Below are 23,092 nucleotides of genomic sequence, written 5' to 3'. Positions count from 1 at the left end.
TGGTACCTGGTTAAGGTTAGGGTTAGGACATGGGTGTGGTCCATGTCCCAGTACTAGACCGGCACCGGTTTTCGGCCTGGAGGTTGGGGAGCCTCGATTTAATTGGACGTCAAAAAAAGGATGAGTTGGGGTCACTCAAAACGTAAATTTTTGAAGGTCTTTAAGCATGCGTCAATATGTAACCAGCTGGGAGTGAGAATATGTTGTTATATGTTACCAGGACAAGATAACATCGGGACATTAATAACAACTATATAAAATGATTTGGTGAGCCGGATATAAACCCAGCGGGCCGGATCCAGCCCCTGGGCCTTGACTTTGACACATGTGGTTTATTCCATTAGTGTCTAGACCAGGAGTCTGTAACCTTCAACTCTTAAAGAACCATCTGGGTCGATTTCCTTTCAACCCAATAGAATCACAAAGTTTTATATCAACCTGTAGAAAAGATTACACTGATTTGCATTCATGCCATTGTTCACGTATCTGTTCGTCCGTCCACAAATCCGTCCATCCTCCACTGATCTGGGATCGGGTCGAGACTTTCCTCTCCCCGGCCACTTTCTCCAGCTCCTCTGGGGGGATCCTAAAGTGTTCCCAGGTCAGTCAAGAGACGTGGTCTTTCCAGCATGTCCTGGGTCCCCGGGGCCTCCGCCCAGTAGGACATGTCTGGAACACCTCCTTAGGAAGGCATCCAGTAGGCATCAGGACCAAATGCCCGAGCCACCAGAACAGGCTCAGAGTTCTCTCCGGATGACCAAGCTTCTCGCCCTATCTCTAAGAAAGCGTCCAGCTACTCTCCAGAGGAAACTAATTTCAGCCGCTTGTAGTCGGGATCTCATTCTTTTGGTCACAACACAGAGCTCATGACTATAGATGAGTACTGAAACAAAGATGGCTCCGCTCTCTTTTCACCACAACGGTCCGGTACAGCGACCACTTCAGCCTATGCATCTGTCGATCTCACGCTCAGATCTTCCCTCAGTCGTGAACAAGACCCCTAGATACTTCTCCACCTGAGGCAGGAGCACTCAGACTTAGCGGTGCTGACCCTCATCCTAGCCACTTCACAAAACCACTCTTGTCAAAAATGTGTCTTTTCTATTAGTTTTATCTCCATAAGAACAATTTTTTGTCTTGGTGTCTGGAGATACCAAACAGATCGGGGTGAGTTTTAGAAGAAACAGTAAACTTTTTAAAATACTTTTTTTTCAGCTCCATAAACAATTTTTACTCGACGATTTCACTCGTCATGACGTCATTGTCTTGGGAGGGAGGGGTCGTTCACTGTCCTCTCTCGCCAGGTACTAGGTGTGTGCAGATTTTGGTGTGTTTTCAAACTAGTAGCGAGGGTCAAATTTTTGCTCAAAGGCTCAGAAAAGTTCCATCTGTAAAAATATGGTTTTTGAAGTCAGTGACTGCTGCGGGACATAATTAGAAACTTTTTATTTTTCTTCAGCTAAGAGCACAATAGAGGTTTGTTTGTTTTTCTGAGTAAAAACAAGATCACTTTGCATGGATTATTGTTGACTAACATAATCAGAAAAAATACATAAATCTGAAAGAAAATAACACTAAGTTAATCATTAATACTCTACTAACACATTTTGGTAAATGCCCCAAAAACACAATTATAAAGGTAATACAACCATAGCAATAATGGGATCTGCTGACTGAGTGGGCGGGGTTTTAGCCATGTGGTATAACTTGGTCCCTGTTGAAATATCCTGCCACATGGATGCTGCAGGCCAACCCCTCCCCGTGTGTTGTGCTATCTAGCAAAAGTAAAGAATGCCTGGTATTGTCTGCATGGAGTAAGGAACACCCCTTCTTGTTGGATGAACAAGTACACACATTGATGTGCTTTCTAGTTGGATGAAACATTCAGGAACCATTAACTCTAAACAGAAAAAGGCCTGATAAATTTGCAGTAGACATAAATTAAAAATAAAAATAACTTGGTGCTTCCTGTTGTAAGTCCAAGCTAAGAAAGACAAAGTTTTTAGAGACAAAAAACATTTGTACTTCCTTGAATTTGATTACACGGAAAATGGCACTAATTCAATATTTTAGCAGGTTTGAGGGACGCATACAGACTACAGCTGTCAAAATTGATCTAATTGTTGGAGCAGCTAAGCAGTCTGAGATACCTGCTGTTCAGCTTCGTTTTAAGGCCAAACTGTGCCAGAAATGGTAGGGACTGAACTTGGATGAACAAATAGAATGAATGCCCACAGTGATTGTGGCATTAACTTAAGAGTCCCAGGCAAATGCCTAAGTCACAAGCATCTCTACTGGGGTTGACCAGTACAGGTGCTACAGGTTTTTGGGTTGTCCGAACCTATGGAGGGTCGCAGTGAGGTGTGACTATATTGTATTGGAGCGCAGGAGTGTCTTGCAGTTCCCTTGAGGCTTCTTTGGCCACCTTACGAGACGTCATGAAAATGGAACGTACCATCGTCGTGGTAAGTGTATTGTGAAGTATTTTTAAGGATAATGTAAGTCACATGTGTTGATGATGAATGGGTAATGTTGTTGTACGATGGCCTTACGTCATAATCTGGTTGTTTGCAAATTGCACATACTGGTTCCTTACTGACTGCGAAAAAATGTCTAGATTTTTTTAGATGTTACTGAATAGGTTTCACATTTTTTACTTTATTGCTAATATTTTTTTGTCAGTTATATCAATGTTATTAACTTTTTAAATCATTTTTATTTTGCTTCATATGCGACTTTTCGAATTTTCATTACAACCATTACAAGTACTTCACCGAGGAACTCAGCAGAGGGAAGTTGGTTTAGTAAAGCAGGCCCTGTTAAAAAATTTACATTTTTATTGACCATCTGTTATATGTTCCATACTGCTTGCATCTTACTATTAACATGTTTGAATATAAATTAAATAACAATGAGTTGCTAGTAGGCTGCTTGAAGTTTGAAGCAGTGTTAAGTTCGTTGATGAAACATTTTCGTCATCGTCTTCGTCAACAACATTTTTCACCCAACGAAAACGAAACAAAAACTAAACTAAATGCCCCGCTCAGACACGAAAACTTTAACTAAAGCGATTGACATTTTCGTCTGTGAATAAAAACAAAATAAAAATGCTCTTCAAAGACGACGTCCAATCATAACGACTGGGGCGGGAGCAAATGCAACGCGATCCAATCAGAACACTAAGTCCTGCAGCCCGCCCGGGAAGACGCTATTTCAAAGAATTGTGTCTGTGATTTAGGTACAAAATGTCTACTTCAGGTAGAAAAAGAAGAGTACATAAAGGGACAAATTTTATATTTAACGCCACCCTCAACAGGACCTTGTGTGAAGCGATCATCACAGGCAAAAACACAAGAAAACCTGAAGCGGCGATTGCAGACTATCCACCCTGAAATCCATGCAACGGTAAAGAGTCAAACACTATTATTTATAATATATTGGACTGAATCTGAATTCTCCCTCTACCCTTCTAACTGTTGTGACATTTTAAAGGGTAGGATTATCTAAAATTATTTTTAAGGGGTTACCCTCGCCAAGCTAAATAGCGCCGGTGCTGCACGGCGGAGAAGCGCTTTTCTTCATGTGGACGTGCTCTGAAGCGCAGAGGTTTACGGTTTGGTTTTAGCATGACATTTGTAAAGTTATAAACCGATGTTGTTGTGTATTTCCGAGCGCTCGCAGCTCCGCTGCTTATTTAGATCAACAAACAGCTACTGGTTTAATCTTCTACTCCATCACGTCTTAGATGACAACAATGCCCTCTATTGGCTGGTGGTGGTATTACAGTACACCACACATGCTGATCAAGCACGTATTACATGATCACAGGTGTCCTGGCATTGAAAGACTCAGTTTCTCAAAAGTTTCTCAAATAGCAAATGACATGCAAACAGAAATAAAATGTTTTTTTCCCCCACAAATTAGCAAAATCCTTGTGTGTTTTTCATATGTTCATACTAACTAAATTAAATAAAAATGCTTTACTTTTAATCTATATTTTGTTGACTAAATATCTACTGTAATTTAGTTGGCTAAAATTTGACTAAAACTAAAAGAATCAATATGACTAAATTGCGATAAAACTAAATCTAATTTTATTCAAAAGACTATGACTAAAACTAAATTAAAATGCTCTGACAAAATTAACACTGGTTTGAAGCTGGGAGAATGTATGGTGTTCTCTATTCTCATTTACTTCTCTTCTCCTCGATTTTATATATATATTTTTTAATGTAGCTATCTATGCTTCTGTTATGTGACTGTGTTGTTCCTCTTTTCCACTCCCCTTTCTGAAGTGGGAGACAATTTCTGGTGGATCTTCTGTGCTCCTGTTCTTGGCCGTGGACCTCACCTCCGGCTCGTCGTGGCTGTGGACCTCGCCTTCACCCATCCCCCAGTCCTATCTGGATGAATACTGTTCCTGTGGACTTCCATGAGATTTCTTCTTTTTTTTCCTGGAATCTGTTTTTTTAGGAGTTTTTCCTTATCAAGGAGGGTCTAAGGGCAGGGATAACTCGTTTAGTTTAGTTTAGCAATCAGCTATTGTTTATATTTTAGCACCGACCTTGTGCTTTGTACAATTACCGACATGAATCCCAATGATACAATTGTTTTTGTGATATTGGGCTATACAAATAAAATTAAACTGAATATCTATTTACTTTTTTCAAAGAGAGGACTTTCAAAAAACTCAAACAAGATGTCTTGAGTCAAATAGTAAACACTGTTTGTAGATATTAGCTTTGCAGGAGTTTTTTGGACTTTCAGATGAACAAATGTGTGTGCTGTGTTAAACTACCGGTAAACAGCAAAGTCTTATTACAACAAAACCAACTTGACGGGACCAAAAGTGGAGCTGATCCTTCAGTGGCCATAAGAGGAAATAGGAGGAAACCAGTGATTGGCTCACCTTGCAGAAGGTTGATCTTCTGCCCGCATAGACACAACACCACATTCAAAAAGGCCCCTCTGGTCACCAAACAGCCATTCTGCCTGAAAGAGAAAAAAACATGCCCTTATCTTGGATGTGATCCCTAAAACTGATGACAATCAGCCAAACCTCAGCCAGTTCTAGAGTGGGTTGGGAAAAGCACTCTTGAACTTTATGCAGTGAAGGATGTCTTTTATAGAGGAGAAGGCTGCTTAAATGTCCCAAACCCACTTACTGATGTAGACAGATAAGACTGCAGCCTCCAGTCATCGATCATCTGTTTTCTATTAAGATCACAGCTTAGGGTTTTCTTCAGAAACAGGCTCATGTCTCATGGTAAACAACTGAATCAGGTTACTCCACATTCAATGAATCCATTGGAAGAGCAGCCTTCTAGTGCAGCCGACAATGACGTCTGTGTGTGATAAATGGATATTCCTAACTGGAGGCACAAGACAGCTGATCAGAAGTCTTTTATTAAGACTCACACCGAGAAATCTGGACCATGTCAAAGTGAGTGAACTGTGTGCAGACTAAGGCGGGCCAGGACAAATCAGAGGGGTCTTGGTGCAGCATGGATCTGGTGTGAAGGCTAACTGTGCCAGGGTACACATTTTTAAAAATCTGGACACAATATGTAATTGTGTCATATTCATCGCCTGCAGAATATTTGCAGCCAACTTTGTTTGTACACCAAATTTTGTGTAAGAATCATTAAAATGTGATTTAGATTTTTTCTTAAACACAACTGTCAAAGTGGAAGCTACAGAATCACACAAGAAATAAGCACACACAAAAGGTCACTAAAGCTGGTATTTTCTAAATAGAATCATAAGTACGAATCAAACTTCTGAACTTTATTATAGTTGTGAAGGAAATAGGAAACCCTCGTGAAATGATCCGCTCCGTCTTAAAAATGTTCACAATCTTATTTTGAAAAAATTATAAAAAAAGAAAGTGGTTTAATAAAAATAAATATTATTCTACTATTTAAAAAAAGGATCTAAAATAAAATTCATATTTTAATGGAGGTCAAAGTTTGGACCTCCTGCCTCCTAATTTTACTCTTTTGATAGAAATCTCGTCACTGAGACTATATTTTGTGGCATCTCCCCCTTAAATGTGTCTTAAGTTTCTAAACTTAAACTAAAGGAGAAGTTACATTCTTTAGAAATTACATTTCAAAGAAAGTTTTTTACACTTTAAAGTAAGATTACGTAAGAAGCTTTATTAACACATTAACAAACATCATGAGTGTGTTTATAGTATGTTAGTAAGACATTTATCAGCACAATTAGTCGAATAAGGTTTATTAACATAGTAAGATTCATTAACATATAAAGTGAGACTTTTGTCTACGAAGGAAATATTAATAAACTGCTTACAAGCTTAACAAATGTAATAACTGTCATTATATTGAGTGCTTTGGAGCATCTCATCTAAAGTGTTACTAAGTTTTAACTATGCTTTTTTTACATCACTTGGATCACTCAGTGATGTTCAAATTTATATTAAATGTGTATGAATCCAAATATGTGGGAATTTTTTTGCATGACTGTAGCAGCCTTTTAGTAACATTAGACAGCCGGTTACTAAATATCACGTGTTATTATTTTGGTCTATGGGAATAATAGTCCCTATAAATCCATATTTGGAGAAAAGACTCCAGGTTTTTGTCTGTTAAATGCAGATTTCTGCCAAAAGAAACTTCCAAAAATGTTTGTTTTAAAAAAAAAAACTTCGCTAGCTTGTAGGTTTCAATTTAGCGGTCGGAGCAGATGGTTTAAGAAAGTTCGGATGGATTTTCGGCATTTGAATGAGTGACTTCACATGCGTCAGAAATGAGTCGCTTGTGGTGGAGAGAATCCAGTAGTTTTCCAAAATAAAACTTCCTTCAGTATCATATTTTAAAGTAAATGTAACAAAAAGAAGGTCATGTTTCTCTGTGGTCCAGTACAAACTGTCCACAGACATTACCAGGTCATTAGAAATTTGCCTCCGAGTTGCAGAGGGACTGTAGGGCGCATAAGCTAGCCTAGCTAATCCAAGCATCCCTTTGTTTACACTCTCTCCTGATATTTTATAGCATCTCACAAGCTTAAACTAACATTAGAGTAGCAAAAAGTAAAAAAAAAAAAAAAAGAGCAATATCAGTGCTATCCAGCCACACAGTTTTGAGAAAGATACCAGCTCAGAGGAGGAAAATGAAGACATTAAAGATCTATCATCCACGATTGGGTCACACCAAGAACCCCATGATTCCCTTCCTAAGACTCAGCATCAGTGGTTGGACCACCAAATATTTTCTGAGGGCAGCTGGATATAGCTCACTGCTCCCTCAGGAAATGGGTCAAATGCAAAGAATATCTATTGCGCTCATACGGGACAAATAGACCTGAACTTTTAATTGAAGATCATTTCCCAGTCAGATATTTTGTCAATAAAATATTTGTGAACAATTTATACGCTTTAGATATATATGAGTTAAAAAATCAATAAAAACAATAGTAATTTCACTGCACCCTGTGCTAAATTCTTACATTCATTTCTTTGAATTCTCTGCATTTGAGACCCTCGTTTTAAGGTGGACCAGTTTCCTCAAAAGAGCTGAATCATTAAAGAAAACAAACTCCACACCAGAGTAAATGCACACAAATAAATAACTTAAGGACCATTTCTCAGTTTTAATGTGAAACTTAATTTTAGACGCAAAACTGAAACAAAAAACAAAAAAATAAAGATCGTACCGACAACCTTTTTAGTACAAATAGTGCTGTTTTAAGTGGTTTGCTGAAATGTAGTTCATGTGGCTGTAATATAATAAGATAATCCATGGGAGTATTTACATGCTGCGGTCCAAACAAGAAGTCCGTTATCTGTAGGTCAACAGATCACAGGGTAAGATCCACGGAGGCACAATGATGTGTTTCATATGAGCTCCATCCCTCAAGACAAAGAATGTGAGAGCATCTCATGAGAGGCCTCCAGCTGCTCCAGGATACTAACTTATCCACTACACACAAACAAACAAGCTTGAAACCAGGAGTCTCTTCAATTTACATCATCTTATCTCTGATTCTGCATCAGTGATTTAATAAAAAGCAGCTTCTTTTCATTATAGTCATATTCCGTTTTTGTTACACTTTTATTAGATGACATTCTGACTTGTTTTGTGTGTTCATAACATGTGCAAGTGTGTGTTTGATAAAGATACTGAGGCTGGAAGATTAGATGTGAGAAAACTGGTGAAAAGTTAATGTTTTCATCACTAGGTATCATGAAAACACAAACAGTCGTCCACATGAGGGATAGATCATCTGTGCAGTAATATGATCTGTCAAATTATATGTAGATGTTTTAAGTCTAATGAATTAGAATGTGATAAAAGAAGAGTTGTCAAATTATACCATTAGTCATGATTAATTAATTATAGACATCTTAGTGCATTATGTTTCTTTAATCGTGTTAGTCTCATTTTTGCGTCCGTGTTCTGCACACCTGGAGGAGCATTTTGTCTTGCTAATACCATGGTCATTTAAGAAAAACATAAATTAAAATAAAGTATTAAAACTTGAAATATTTTTACGTTTATTTCTTTTTTCTTTTTTACCAAAAGCGGACTGTTTAGTGGGCATCGTCATGGTAACAGCTACAGTGTGAGGTGTGCACAAACCGTGCTCCACTCTGAAACTGATGATGTCATGATAAATTTTAGAGGGAAAGTTTATCTCTTAGTGATTGTTTTTGTCCAGATGATGAAGCAAAAGTCTACTTAAAGAAATAAAGTCTAAATAGTTCAATTCCTCCGCTGTGTTTCATTTCTTTCTAGATTCTCTTCTCTATTTCTTTTCTGCTTTATCCCAGTCTTTAAAACCATTAAATTCACCAAACGGGTTAAAGGAAACTATAAAATCTTCCTCATGTCTTTTCTACTGTCTTGCTGTTGTGATAAACTAAGGAATAACGTATGTCAACATTTGAATGATGAAATGAATAAGAATTTAGTGTTCAGTATTTTCTGGATTGCTCAGTAAAGTGTTACCATTGTTTTTTGATATGGTACATTAGAGCTCTCTGGACCTGATGTTATTTCTTTTTATTTCTTTATTCTGTTATTTGTTTAAGATTGAAAAAAATGTCCACTCGGTGATGTCAAAGTAAAAGTGAGAAGTCGTTTATAATAAAGCCACCTTTTTAGCTTTATTTTGATCTTTTTCTGCGCCACAATGTCACAAACTTAAATAAAATAACTAAATATGAAGTTTCTCACAGAAATCATTAGATTAAAATCCTTGTGATTAAATCGATTAATTTGATTAATTAATTAAAGGTCACAGTTAATTAAACGCATAAAAAAGATCACATGACAGCACTAGATAAAACAAATCTTTGTATTAATCAAGTTTTCTAACATTTTTTTTTTTTACAAAAAAATTGACAAAAAAGCAAGTAAAAGATGGAACTGGGTCTGGCTAATGATTTAGAATGCATTGTTTTTCTCATTTCCAATTCAATGTGTGTCTTTTTTGCACTTTGAAGCCTGATCCCCAGAGGATCAAATCAGCGAACGGACTTTGTCAGCCTGACTGCCCCCTCACCCCGGGCTCACACGGCTAGCGTTACAGCTCCGATACGAGCGCTGCAGTCTTTACGTAACTTTAAAAGTGCGAGAAGAAACCCCACTGCAGACGATCATGTTGCCCTCTGCGGCGCTGCAAATCCGCTTTGTTGGGTTCAAATATTCACTGGACACCACAGCTGACCTGCAGCGAATAAGTGAGGATTACTGTACCTCCTATATAAATGGTGGGTTATCGAGTGAACCCACATGAGTTCGGAGTTTCGCGAGGTCGGCAGCAGCCACCCAGTAGCAGATTTGAGCCATCTGCTGTAGCTGGACAGCTCGCTCATCACACCTGAGCTGTAACACCTGCCATGTGAGCTCAGGGTTAGTGTTGAATGAATCAAATAAACGACTTTAAACACACCTACATCTAATGTGGAGTCTTTGGTCTACAGCTCTTGTGTCACAGGTCGCGGCACTGAACTGGTCAACATTGCAATGTGGGATTAATGGCTTTGAATACATCGGAATTGTGTATTTATTTACACAGAGACCTAAAGTAAACAGCTGCTTAAGACAGAAACAACACTTTGATATTCTGACTTTTTTCATCGTAATATGTTACGTCCTGTGTTTCTTATGAAACGGCGCTCTTATAATTTCCATATCTGATGAAGAGCAGAATGCTGGTTTTGACAATATCCTTAAGCATAAAACATTAAAGAAGAAAAGAATGTGTTTTTGTTTGATAGATGGTTTGGATTCTTTGTTCTTCAAACTGTTTTACATTCAGTTGCAGCTAAGAATAAATCCAAACATGAAGGCAGACAATAATTCAGTAAAGTAAGAGCAGAAGGTTTTAAAGCTTGCATGTATTTTTTCCAGTTAATTTTAAAAATCTGATTTCTTAAGGCTGGGAAGCAAAAGGTTTTTGTGGACAGTTTTCCATAAACTCCTCAGATTTGTAAACTGTCTTTTTTTAAACAAAGGCTTCGGTCAGAAGGAGATAACCGAGTTAAGAGCTGGCAGGAATGACCATGTGAAGCGATCAAGAACTGTCTTTATGCGGCTGAATGTGATGCAAATCACAAAGAAAGCTGCTAGAAATTGAATTGATAGATTGCAATCCAAACACATGACGGAGGCTGTAATGGGAGGGTTTGAGGCCTGCTCTGCTGCCGCTGAACCAAGGTCACCTGCAGTCTGCTTCAGGAGAAGTGGCAGCCTTTAGAGCCAGAGAGAACTCCAAAACGACACAAGTGAGACAAAATGACACGACGGTGCGATGCCAAACCAAACACTGCCTCACAGCGGACCAACAATGCACTCAACAGTTTTTTGGAAAGCGGCTGCGTCAAATTAGTGGTGCTCTGGCGGGGTTAGGCTTTCTCTTCCCGAAAAACAGAGATTCTCTGACCTGTGGTGTCCTTTTGGGCGCAGGGCCTAGCGCCGCTGATCAAACGGACAGACGCTGGGCGCTCTGGTGAGCAAGAATTCACCTTGTCATCTTAATAAAGGCTCATCAGTGTAACCAAGCGGAGCTTGCAGGGCTAGCGTGTCTAACCCAGCAGCCCTGAGCTCTCTGCCGCCCGCCTGGACACAGCAGACTGCAGACCCGGGCCTGACCTCAGCCAGTCAAGACAGGGGGATGGCGGTTGGGTAAACTGTGCCCCCCCGTGTCTTGGAGCTTGGATCTTTGTTGGGGTGGTGGAAGACGGTAGGGGGGCTGCAGACGGGTCAGCAGGCGGCCTCTTTGAAATGGAAGCCTGAGCAGGACACGAAGCGGACGCAGCCAGAGAGGGGATGTTCACCCAGACAAGGAGCTATTCTTTCAGGGAGCCAACCGAAGGAGAGGAGTGGATGCTTATCTGTGTTCATATTTGTATATGTGTGTGTGTGTGTGTGTGGGGCGGGGGGCTAGGGTTACCGAGAAGCGAGCCACATGTGCTGACAGAGGGCTCCACCGATGCCACCACTGTCTGGCAGGGGCCTGTGTGAGTCTGTCTGGAAAGAGCGCAGGAGAAACAGCACCTGCAAATAGACAAAAAGAAACACAAATTTCACACGAGTTTAGCCAATTCGTTTAACATTTAATCAGATGGGGTCAAGAGAGGAACATCAAAGTGTAAAGCTAAGACAGTAGCGGTAATAGGAATTTGGGGCCCCAGGCGAACAATAACATGGGGCCCTTTGCAGTATTTGCATAAATCTCTTTTTTTAAAATTCTTTAAAAAAAGTTTTCAAAGAATTGGGCTGGAAACCGCCCAATCTGGCAACAATGACTCCTCGCTAGCTTGCAAAGCTATGTCCAAATTTGTTCACTACTCACTAAATAGGGCACCATACAGTGCATTTACCATTTCTAGTGTTGTCTGAATCATTGGAAAAGTCCAAAATCCCTCCCTAACCCCTTACTAGTAAAAAAAACTATATAGTGCAGGACTATATACTGCCCTGGATTTTAAAGGCAATTCGGATACAATGCTCACTACATTTCTTCAGTTTTTCCAAATGCTGGATTTGACGTTACAGATTTCACAAAGTGAAAATCAAATCAACACAAACATTTCACGATGTTTATTTACGACTCCACTGTGTTCTGATAGGGAAAATTCTGGATGATTTATTGTAAAAAATGAATTTAAACACATTTTTTTGTTCCAAATTGTTCACCCGCAATGCATTGTGGTCTATATTCATGAGCATCGATACACGCTAGTTTTTGGCAAAGACTTCTGGAAAATTTCTAGTGCACTCGATTTTGAAATTAGTAGAACCGGACAGCATTAGAAAATGGCAAACGAACTATACAGTACACTGTATAGTGATTAGGGGGGATTTTGGATGTAGCTTATAATCAAAAATGGAGTGCCCTAGAAATCTCCCAGAAGTCTATGCAAAAAACTAGCATCGATGTTCACTACATTAGAAAATATAGACCACAATGCATTCCGTTTGAACAATTTTTGTGAAAAAAAATCTTGTTTAAATGTAACTTTTAAACAAACTATCCACATTGTCATCATCCGCACTCAGTGGAGTCATAAATAGATGTTGTAAAATGCTCACATTGATTAGATTTTCCTTTCGTGAAGTCGTGACATCATGCGGGGGAGTGTTGAGGGCCCAAGGCAATCGCCTATCTTTGCCCAAAGTCCACCCCTGAGCTGAATACACACTGGGCATTTGATCATTCTTGAACGTCTACTGTTTACCAGTGCATGTCCGCCACCTACAGTTGGAAGAGGCTTGGTGCGAAATGTCGAAGTGGTGCAAATCTCGTAACTCTTGCTCCAAGTTTTATTCTTTCACAGTTCTTTTCTGGCACAAACAGCAGTTATTAATTTCTCCATCATCTATTTTCAAACAGTTGGCACTTCAGTGAACTACATGGGACATCATCCATTCGCCACTACCAAATCCAAGTCTCTGATTGGTCAAAGCTCGATTTGATTTAACTTTCAACGTTCATTCAAACTGTGTTAAATATTTGCCTAGCGATGAGTGAACATAAGTGTTTTGAACACGGAAGCCCAAAACAAATATATACAAGCGTTTACAAAGACCTTTCATTGGAAGTGGTCACTTGAATGCATGTTGCCGAGTCCGGTGTGAGCATAACTTAAGGGGTGTCCAAAGTCAGTCCCTGAGGGTCGGCTAACTGCTGGTTTTCCAAAAACCCTGCCTTGTCTGCTGCTGATTACCTGGATCAGGTGGGTTTATCCAATAAGGAGCTTCAATGGGAGGTTGACTGGAAAACATGTTGGACACCGGCCCTCGAGGCCTGGATTTGGACACCCCTGGCTTAGATTGTGAGAACATTAATAACCCAGTGTTTCTAGTGCTTAGATTGTTCCCATGTAACCTTTGAGCACTGTCCAAAGACTTGAATCAGAGATTAGTAGACGTTAGTAATGAAAGTACAGACTGATTGGCTTGAAACAGCTTTCAGAACAGATACGATTATTTATTTAGATAAAAAACATCATGTCCGACCTTGCTGTATATTATGATTTGATAACATATTAACCTGTTTCAAATCTACTCTCCTCTACTGTACCCCAATGGGTTAGGCAATTGCAAATAGGGAAATAATATTAGTTAGTTGAGGTTTAACCCCAGCTGTGACAGTCATAAAGTCTCAAACCTCGTAGTTTTTACAAAGTTCCTTGTCATTGCTGGTGTGCCACATGGCACTGTTCTGAAAACCTTTAATTTTTTCATACTTAAACCTGGACTGCATTTCTTGTTCATTTCATGTACATTTTTTCAGTTGAAATATGATTATTTTAATTGAACTTGTGTTTAATATCTTCTTTATTATTATAGTTTGGTAACAACTGGTCGGTAAAAAATGATATTTTCTATTATAATGGATTGCCACTAGTAAACACAGATTTATCAGCAGGCCTTTTGCTCCAGTGTTAACATTCTTTCGACTACTGTAACTCTTCAACCATTTAAGGAATTAATGCAATTCCAGTGGATTCTGAAGTGGAGAAAGCTGCCTTGCACTGATGCAACACTTTCCAGAAGTACTTATGTAATACACATAAATCCGCTGATTCTGCTGATTTTTCACCGCATCCATCTCTGCATCGGCTGATCGTGTAAACCGGTCAAATAGTTACGGTATATCAAAGAGCTGGTATTATTTAGGTGTCACTGACAACTTCTGCGGTTTTAAAATGATTACTTAAAGCTAATCAAATACCAATTTTTGCCTCAATTGTATTGAAATTGAATTGATACAATAGGCCTTTTACACTAACTTCCATTTAGTTCTACCACTAGAACAGGACAGGACATTCACCGAGACATACTAGAAATATTGATTCTTTAAATCTGGACTAACTTCAGACTGGTGTCCTTCAATTTTAGACCAAAAGAGCAAGTGACTGCTTTGAAGTCATTCCTATTCAAGTTTGTTATCTGGGTTAGGTGTGACCAGTCAATCAGAACCTGGAATCACCTAATTAGGCCAATTAGCATTAACTAGACTAGGGGTGGCCAAGAACAAGCAAGTCAATAATTGTTTAAGGCGATTGACAAACCTGTTCATGGTCACTAACAAGTGTTTTATTTCTACTGTTCTCAATCATTTTATTGTTATTGTTTGAATTCTGTTTGTATTTAGAGTTCAATATTGACAAAAGCTAAACTTTGTCTTGGTATAAAAGCTAATATTTTTCTGTAAACAAAAGCTGTTGAAAAAGGACAAAAACACCTGTTCTTGAAAGGAAATGTTCCCTACGAGAGAAAGGCTGAGTCAGTCAGCAGCAGGTGGACTCGTGGTTGAAGGCGCTCAGAGGCGAAGACACTGACTGGCCTGCCTGCCTGCTGGGGTGTGTATTCTGGGCTTTGGTAAGTATACTCTTTAAGCTGGGGCCGTAGCCACAGACCAGTAGGAAGCCATTCATTACGCCGTGCAGGGAAGGCAACGTGGGGAAAAACCAAGCCGACCACGTAGCACCAAGTATGGCCACCGAGTCCTGGCCTGCCCCCGTCTTCTCTCCTGCAATCTCCACGCCCAGGCAACACCCACTGGCTCGCACAAACAGCTTTCACACCCCAAACGCCTTCTTCTGATTCTCCCTGTCACTCACCAGGGGCTTTTCCAGTTACAAGAAGCTGCTTACCAAACCAAATACCGAACACTTCCAAGTGGATCCACCAACAGGAAGTGCTCTGGGGGTTCTGGGACACACTTTCTACAGAGTCTGTAATTATTTATCCTTCATAGAAACATGTGACCAAAAACGAAAGTCTAAGAACTTGTTTACTATAATCTATTCTGACTGTTGGCTGCCCGTTCACGCTTCACCTGTAGGTTTAGATTTCAATAATCTCCAGTCATAGTCTTGTTTGTCAAGGGAGTAGTACATAATTGGAGAAAAGTTGCCTTGTGTGTTTTTTAGTGTACAGGACAGAAACAGTCTTGTTGACTTATGTGAGGATCTTTTGATCTCAATGTAAATCAGCACCACAATCACAGTGCAGCGTGATGTAATAATCACTGATGTAAATTCAGAGCCACTTCTTTCGACTCTCAGAAGATGTAACCGGCCAAAAATGGCGTTGGATCAACATGATCTGTGCCAGCCTCATCGCCGCTCACTGCTGCTACACCTCATCTGAGACTCTGGGAAGTCCCTGCATGGGAGGCTCAACCGGCTGGATCCAGATCGGCATGGAGTCATATTTATAGACAACACTGCCTCCCTGCTGCTCCTCCGAGGGAGGAGATGCTGGGATCTCTAACTGATCTCAGAAGGCTAAAGAGACAAAGTCTGAAGATTTGGGTTGAACTTGCTGGGTGTTTCTGAATGTACTTTTACTCTATGTCAACAATATCAGTCAATTTATGGTTACCAATTCTGACGTTTGTTTCAAATCAGCAGATGCATCTTTACCAACATATTTTACAATATTAAATCCTGTACCTGATAAGACCCAAGCCATTTCATCGAATCAATAATTAAAGAGAAATCTAAATACATTCAAAATACTCTAAAAGCCCATTTATTTTGGGTCAAATAGAACAACACATTTGTAGTATTTTGGGGAATGTTGGATATTGGCATTACTACAATTTTATTAGTAATATTTTAGGACAAAACCAACATGCGAATGAACCTTTAGTGAATTTTGATTAATAAAATAAAGGAAATGAGGGATTAAATAGGATAAACATCAAGACCTTCTGCACGCCTTGTTTTATAGTGAGGCGTTTAACGTCTTCTGCATATGTTTTTTTTTTCTTTTTTTTTTTTTGGGATTTGTCGCAACAAGCCTTACTCTGCTTTTGGGCCCGGTAAAAATAGTGGTGGTGAATGTGAGGTCCCGTCAGACTCTGTTATCAGGCTGCCCTGCCGTCCCTCCCACTGCCGCAACCACAGACTGACCACAGGTTACAGCAATCATGCACACATATGCGCTCGCCCAACACACACGCACGGTTCCTACAAGTCCAAATAATTGCACAGAAATCCAAGACTCCGGCCAGTAAAAAAAAAACACGCAAAAGAAACACATAAATCGACGTTCACATAAAAGCAGATAGGGGGTAAGTGTAGACGCCCAATTAGGCAAAAATAAATCCCAATAAAGATGAACTAAATATAAAAGGAAATAAACATTCCCTGGCCCCATATAGCCAGAAAAACAAAAGCTTAAGTGTGGCTTCCAGACGGCATGTCATACTCTGGTACATCTGCATATGCACATGGGCGTAACAACCAAGTCATTTTGTGGTGTGAGTATATTCAAGTATATGCAGAACTGTAAAGTACATCTTTGTGGCAGTCACAACAACATATCTCCAGAGAGCTATTCCTTATTTTCATAATGTCTGGAGATGGGGGAGTTTTTTTCCCCAGTTATGTTGTTGTAAATTCTGATGAAAAAAAGGCTTAAATACAAAGCAAAAAAAGAAACAAAACATACTTTTTCAAAAACATTAGGGCCGGAAATCAATTCAAAAAATGAACTAATTAATCGAAAAAATTAATCAAGATTACTATTCTTTTTTATTTTATTTTTTTTTAGATTATTTGCCGGCCACTTATTACCAGCAAATAATCATAATATGAGATCACACACAAAATTGTAAATTTAGAACATTTATTTTTAACTTTTTGGAACCTAGGGTCTAAAACTAAAGCTTTTGAATTTACTGTATTTTCAATTTGAAAGACTGCCTGGTTGCTTATTTTATATCATTTCAATCACCCATGCAACAACTACCTTTATTTTGTTATTTTTCCATGTTATACTCAAACACTAGACATAAAATCATGCAAAAACAGAAAATTCCATCTGGAAAAACAGAATTAATTTTACTGTGGAAACCCTGAAAATGTTAAAAAAACTGTTTTTACAACAGAATGAAAGTTTTAGTTGTAATTTTATAATAACAACAAGAACTAAATTTGGAATCTACACAGGTGGGGGTGTGTCTGTCCACTCTGAACTGCTCACCTTCTGAGACGTCGGAAGGCGAGAGTTTTGTGGAGATCAGTGGAGTTTCCACAATTGTTAGACAACGCTGGTGTTTGTTATTGTGGAAAATTCATTTTGGTCCCGTCCCAAAATAAAATAATGGTTGGTTTTCTTTTTGGATTTCTCAGACAGCTCGGTTTGGCTCCGCCCCCCATAGTGGGTGCTCTGCTGCTGCATTAGGGCCGTCAAATTGACTTTCGTTCTCTCCCTTATTTATTAAACAAAAAAACACTGCTTTTGTCCAAAAGTTACAAATAAATTCCATATTATCTTTTTAATTTCATAAAATCGCAATCACAGAAAGTAAAAAAAAAAGTTCAAGTTTAATTTAGACAGTTTTATTACGCTGATCTCACAGCTGCACGACGGGACGCCTGAGGTCGTTAATACATATTAATGAATTAATTATAGTCTATTAATCGTGCACATTAATGCTCAACATTCAGAGCCCTAAAAAACATTCATGTGTTTTTTTTTTTTTTTTAATCTTTTTGCTTATAAGGTCAAGTTTAAATGCACCGATGCCCATTATGGTCGATCATCTTCACACCTGCAGGTTTGACCAGGTAACGTCATACTTTTCTGATTATCCTATATTTCCTGAATGTGTTGAACCACTTACATAGTCCTTCCATCATAAACTTTGATTGACAGTATAAAATGTGACTGGACTATCCAGGAATTTTGGGGAGTATCGACTATTTTCCTGGATGACAAACAATCATCCAGCTTTATTTATCAATTAGTGTCATTCCAGATTTCAGTGACATTTGGCATTGATATATTTCTATATTGCCTTTCAACAAGACTAAAAACACATTTTGCACTTTGATGTCTCTTTTAGTCAAACCCCCCCTCAATAACAACATTTCATATCAACTAACGCTAACAATATGTTGTATTATTCCATAAAATTAATAATGTTTTCATAAAAAAATAAATTAAAAGAAACCACAAGTTTCACCTTTTGATTTAAAGCACTAGATTGGTTTTAATTCAAGATAAACCAGACTTTTATTTTTAAAATTCTTGGCTTTGTGAATTAAATCAAATTGATTCAGTCCAACCAGGCGTTCCTTTATATTACTCATTATATTACTATTAGTTTTAATATTTGGAATTTTGTCTCCTTTATTCTAAGTAAACCTCTGATTAGATTAGAAATTGTTTATTTCAGCAATCAAGAGCATATGTGATACAATCAATCAAAAGAGGTTTACACCCATAAAGACATTATAAACATAAGATAGTTGGACATCAAATGATAGATTGCTTGAAAGGGAGTAGGAGGAAGCCAACTTAGGCTCTACCTAACCATTTTCTCTACATGAATGATCAATATCCGATATCAAATCCAACATTTGGGTTGGATTGTATCAGTAAAGCTTGGTATAATCCTCAACTCTAAGACCAACCTGACCTCCATTAAAACCTTGAGAACCCAAGCCAAACAAATGATATTTTTTATCATTCATCATCACACAAAATATATAAAGCATATTACAGTTGGGTATTAGGTACTTTTCAAACTTCGGCCAAATTGCCTCCATAATAAAGAGTATCAATATTTCAACATCAACTTTTTTTCATATTTAAGGGACCCATTTAGTTCATGTCACTGGGCTTGTAGAGGCAGTATGCTTGATTCCTGTAATGTTTAGTGACAGTTAGTCTCACACTTAACAGATAATTTGGAGTTCTGAATTTTATTTTACCATGTAAAATAACAATAAGGCTTTCTATTCTATTCTATTCTATTCTTTTCAATAGTAGCTTGAAGTTTTTTTAAAACTGTGTGTACTGATTTGCTGTGTTGACTACATTTCGTCACCGATGCAAAAATTGCTTAGTATTGGTGTCTGGGAAGAGAGTAGACACTGAAAAATACAACCAAAGATTCAGAGGATATATACTGTACGCTCAAGTTTAAAATTACCAGTGTAATAAGGATAGCGTTTATCAATTGGAATCAAATTCTTTGGTATTCAACTTTTTGGAGTGATACGGAGACATGAGGCACACACAAATATGCTTTGACCAACTTGAGCTACTTTGTCTTGTGAGTCTCTAAAGCATATTGATCCTGTTTCTTATCGTGCTCCATTCTGATTTTGTAAGTCCTTTTCTTTCTGAAATGTTTTTTTTTTCCTTTTTATGGAAACCAGAAAATGTTTGTACTATGGGACCTCTCTGATGATGACGTTTGTCTATGATTTCAACCGAAGGTTATTTCACCTGAAGTGATACTGTCAGGAGTCAGCTCTCTGTCCCCTTCTCTGGTCACCGGCGGCAGCCAATTCCAGAATACTGACTGCACTACATCTCCCAGCAACCACAGCGCACAGTTCCTGGATGCTGCTCAGCTGTCTCTCATTAGCTGATCATCCACTGGACACTTAAGCAGTGCACAGAGCATCACTCAGTGTGAAGTATTGTTTGGCCTCCTTGCTTGCGTTACTGAGCGTTTCTATCTGGACCTGATCTTCTGTTTCTGACCTGCTTCATCTGTTTGTTTGCTGCTTGCCATGACCCTCGCCTGGACTCTGACTACTCTAGTCTCTTCTTGGATGACCCCATGCTTGGGATTGACCTCTGCCTGTCTGACCCAGATTTAGCTTTGTGGACTTTTAGCTCTGCTTCATTCCTGTTTGAACTAATAAACCTGTTGCTCCTGGAACCACTGTCTGCCCGTTTATGACAGATACTGGATATTCTTATCCAATCAGTGATGTCCCATAATACCAACCTTTTCTGGTTTCTCAATGTGTTTCATTTTTCTAACATTTCATTGATTTGTTGATGTGATTTGTACTTCAGGGCCACTGTACTTTTAGGTTATTTTATAGTACCCATAAATTACAACACACTCAAAAGATAGAGATCTTTGGGCAATGACATAGACAATCTGCAGAAAACCAAGAGAAATGACAAGCTGTGCCTGTAGCTGTTTTTGGCTGAAGACATTTCTAGAGTGGCTTTCAGATTTCATGGTGTGAATGTGTAAGTCAGAAGAGAGGTGAGGTTAGGCCTCAGTAGTTCTGACAGTTGCCAGCCTGTCCCACCGGGAGCTACTCCTTCACAACAACAGAGGAAGTCATTCCTCCCCGGAGCACAAACATCTGCCATCTATTACACACTAACACACACAATGAGGCATAATACTGTGCATTAAGCAGATCCTTAAGTTAAACCCAATGTCTCCATTATCTCAGTCAGCACCACACACACCGACACACACCACACATGTCTACCCCACGCTAATCTTAAACATCTAAAGCCCTCTTAGTTCACAAAAGTACAAACAATTTCTCACACAGCTCAGTATCCATTACATCAATAACCGTGTGAGACGCTCTCCTCCACACGTACGCAGCACACGACTATCTGTGTCATGTTTTCTTTAGAGCCCTTCCCCAGCACTACGCTACACAACACCGACTGGGACACCTTAACCACACTCATATCTGTCTCTGTCATCTTTCTGAGCCCCCACACCCATCTCCACACCTCCTATCAACACCACCACCTGAACCGAGATCCAGAGATAATGAACATGAATTCCTGCGATTCCTACGAGGTTCCTAGCAGGACTCAGTTACACTCCCAAATTCCTAAAGTTTTAAAGTACTATCTGATATAATAAAAGATTGAACCTTGAAAAAGTTTTCCATTGTTCATGATTTAATTTGAATCATAGAAACAGTTTCAACATTATTCAGTCAAAAACAAAAAAAACCTTAAAAGTAAACCAATGTGTCAATTTAATGAATCAATACAGCCTTTTAAAGAGTGAAAATACATTTGATCTGATTATAAACTGAACTTAATCTAGAATTAAAAAATCACTGCTCATCTGTGAAGCTTCTCAGCTTTGATAGGGATTCCAGATTGTGCATGAGCTCGGCCAAAAAGAGAAAAATAGTTTAATTTGATGTGAGCTGATTCATATGTCAACAATCTGGTGCTTATCTAAATGACTGGCGGATGTCCTTTATTTAAATGGGGTATTTGGCATGACTCAGGTGGGGTTTGTCTGTGGTTTATTGTTGGTGTGTGAATGGGCCCCCAGTCTGCTGGGCAAACATGTCAAATCAGGAATGTAAGGGGTAACAGATCAGAGTCCTCCTGACTGCCATGGATAGCATAGACTCCATTGCTCTGCTTCTGTTTTGACCAGTTATTGCCTCCATGTATTGGTGAGTTTGAAATTTACAGGAAATCTGTGTTAAAGATCCTTCTGAAATTGTGGAACAAACCTGACACATATAGGAGGGCGAAGGCATTTCTCTGTGGCTTCTTTTCCAGGTTCAGTCCTGCTAGTGAGAGAACTGTTGGATTGTTGACATATGCATCAGTTCTTTGACTCTTTGCCACATCTCTAGTCAGCACACACATACATGAATAATCTGGATTTCTCATCAGTGATAAAAATTGAAGAAGCTACTTGGAAGCAAAAGTCAGCTTTTGAGACGACAAGTTCCAAAATGTATATATATAATGTGAAATTCTCAATTTGCTTAAATATACATTATGGAAAGTAGACTTTAAAGTGGATCAGACAATTATTTTGAATTATTTGGATGCTAAACCTTTAAAAATATCAAAACACCCAACAGCCTTTCTTTTTCATTGACAGAAAAAAATATATATTTTTGTAGTCATCAAATAGTCAGCATACTGTTACAACAGAAACACTTCACTCCTGATTAAAAATAGTGAAAAATGCATCAATAAACAACTCTTTTTTATGACTCTTAACTTTCAGCTTCTCCAGTGGCAACAGCAGTTTGTCCTACATTTAGATTAATTCTTAATCGGAAGGGTTTGAACCCCAAATTGCTTTCTCTAGGAGCTGCCAAAGTGTAATGAATGAAACCTGTTGGTGCAGAATGTATTTCTCTATCATTTATTAATGAACCTGTGAACTTTTAACTAAACTCTACAGGACATAAATGGCATCTCAAAAAGCCTCATGGCTCTACTTGCTATTTTAAGTGAGAGTGGCTAGCCGTGGTGATTTTCCCAGCTGGGATGACAGTTGTTGCTCCAACAAGATGTCATGTGTTACTGACTGTTGTTCAGAATAAGCTCATGAGGGCATAAACAATCTTCCTGTCGCTGCACACAAGAAACTGTCTCAACTCCTGACAAAGTTCTCAGGCCGATCAAAACTAAAGTGAGGATGTCTTGAGACACCACTGTTGACCCTATGACAACCGAAAACATCTCGTGTGACTGCAGTGTCACTTGAGTGAGGATTTTGAGAAACTCCACACGCTTAGGGAGATATTTTGAAACTTCCTTGCAAAAACAAATTAAAATGAACGATTCCTTCAAGCCAAAAAACACAAACATTCAGTTGATATTGTTGAGGCTCCTTTACAACATTTGATGGTGGGTATCGTATAACATGTGAACAGAATCAAAATGTTTAATTTTTTAGTAAATCTTTGGGACGTACCAGAAGGTGCTTTAACTTCCACAGACAAGACAAAAACGAAACAATAAAATGACTATGGAATTCCAAAATGTCTTGTAGGTGGAGAGTGATTATGTGACAGGAAATAATGTGTCTCTTCCTTCAAGTATTATTAGAT

The 23,092-nt window shown here is 38.7% G+C and overlaps 1 protein-coding gene across 1 annotated transcript in view; it reads right to left on the bottom strand.

Annotated features, from left to right (window-relative positions):
- The window catches only part of thada (THADA armadillo repeat containing), a 129,669-nt gene that overhangs the window by 41,585 nt on the left and 64,992 nt on the right, over positions 1–23,092 (bottom strand). Inside the window, exons 29-30 of the mRNA XM_024296872.2 lie at positions 11,422–11,525; positions 4,910–4,992 (exon numbers count right to left, since the gene is read on the bottom strand). Coding sequence (XP_024152640.1) covers positions 4,910–4,992; positions 11,422–11,525 — 187 coding nt within the window. The remainder of the gene's footprint in view (positions 1–4,909; positions 4,993–11,421; positions 11,526–23,092) is intronic.

This window comes from Oryzias melastigma, linkage group LG15 (genome assembly GCF_002922805.2).
Source record: "Oryzias melastigma strain HK-1 linkage group LG15, ASM292280v2, whole genome shotgun sequence".
Lineage (NCBI taxonomy): Eukaryota > Metazoa > Chordata > Actinopteri > Beloniformes > Adrianichthyidae > Oryzias > Oryzias melastigma.
Note: the sequence above shows the minus strand (reverse complement) of the source record. Positions and strands in the feature narration are given on the sequence as shown.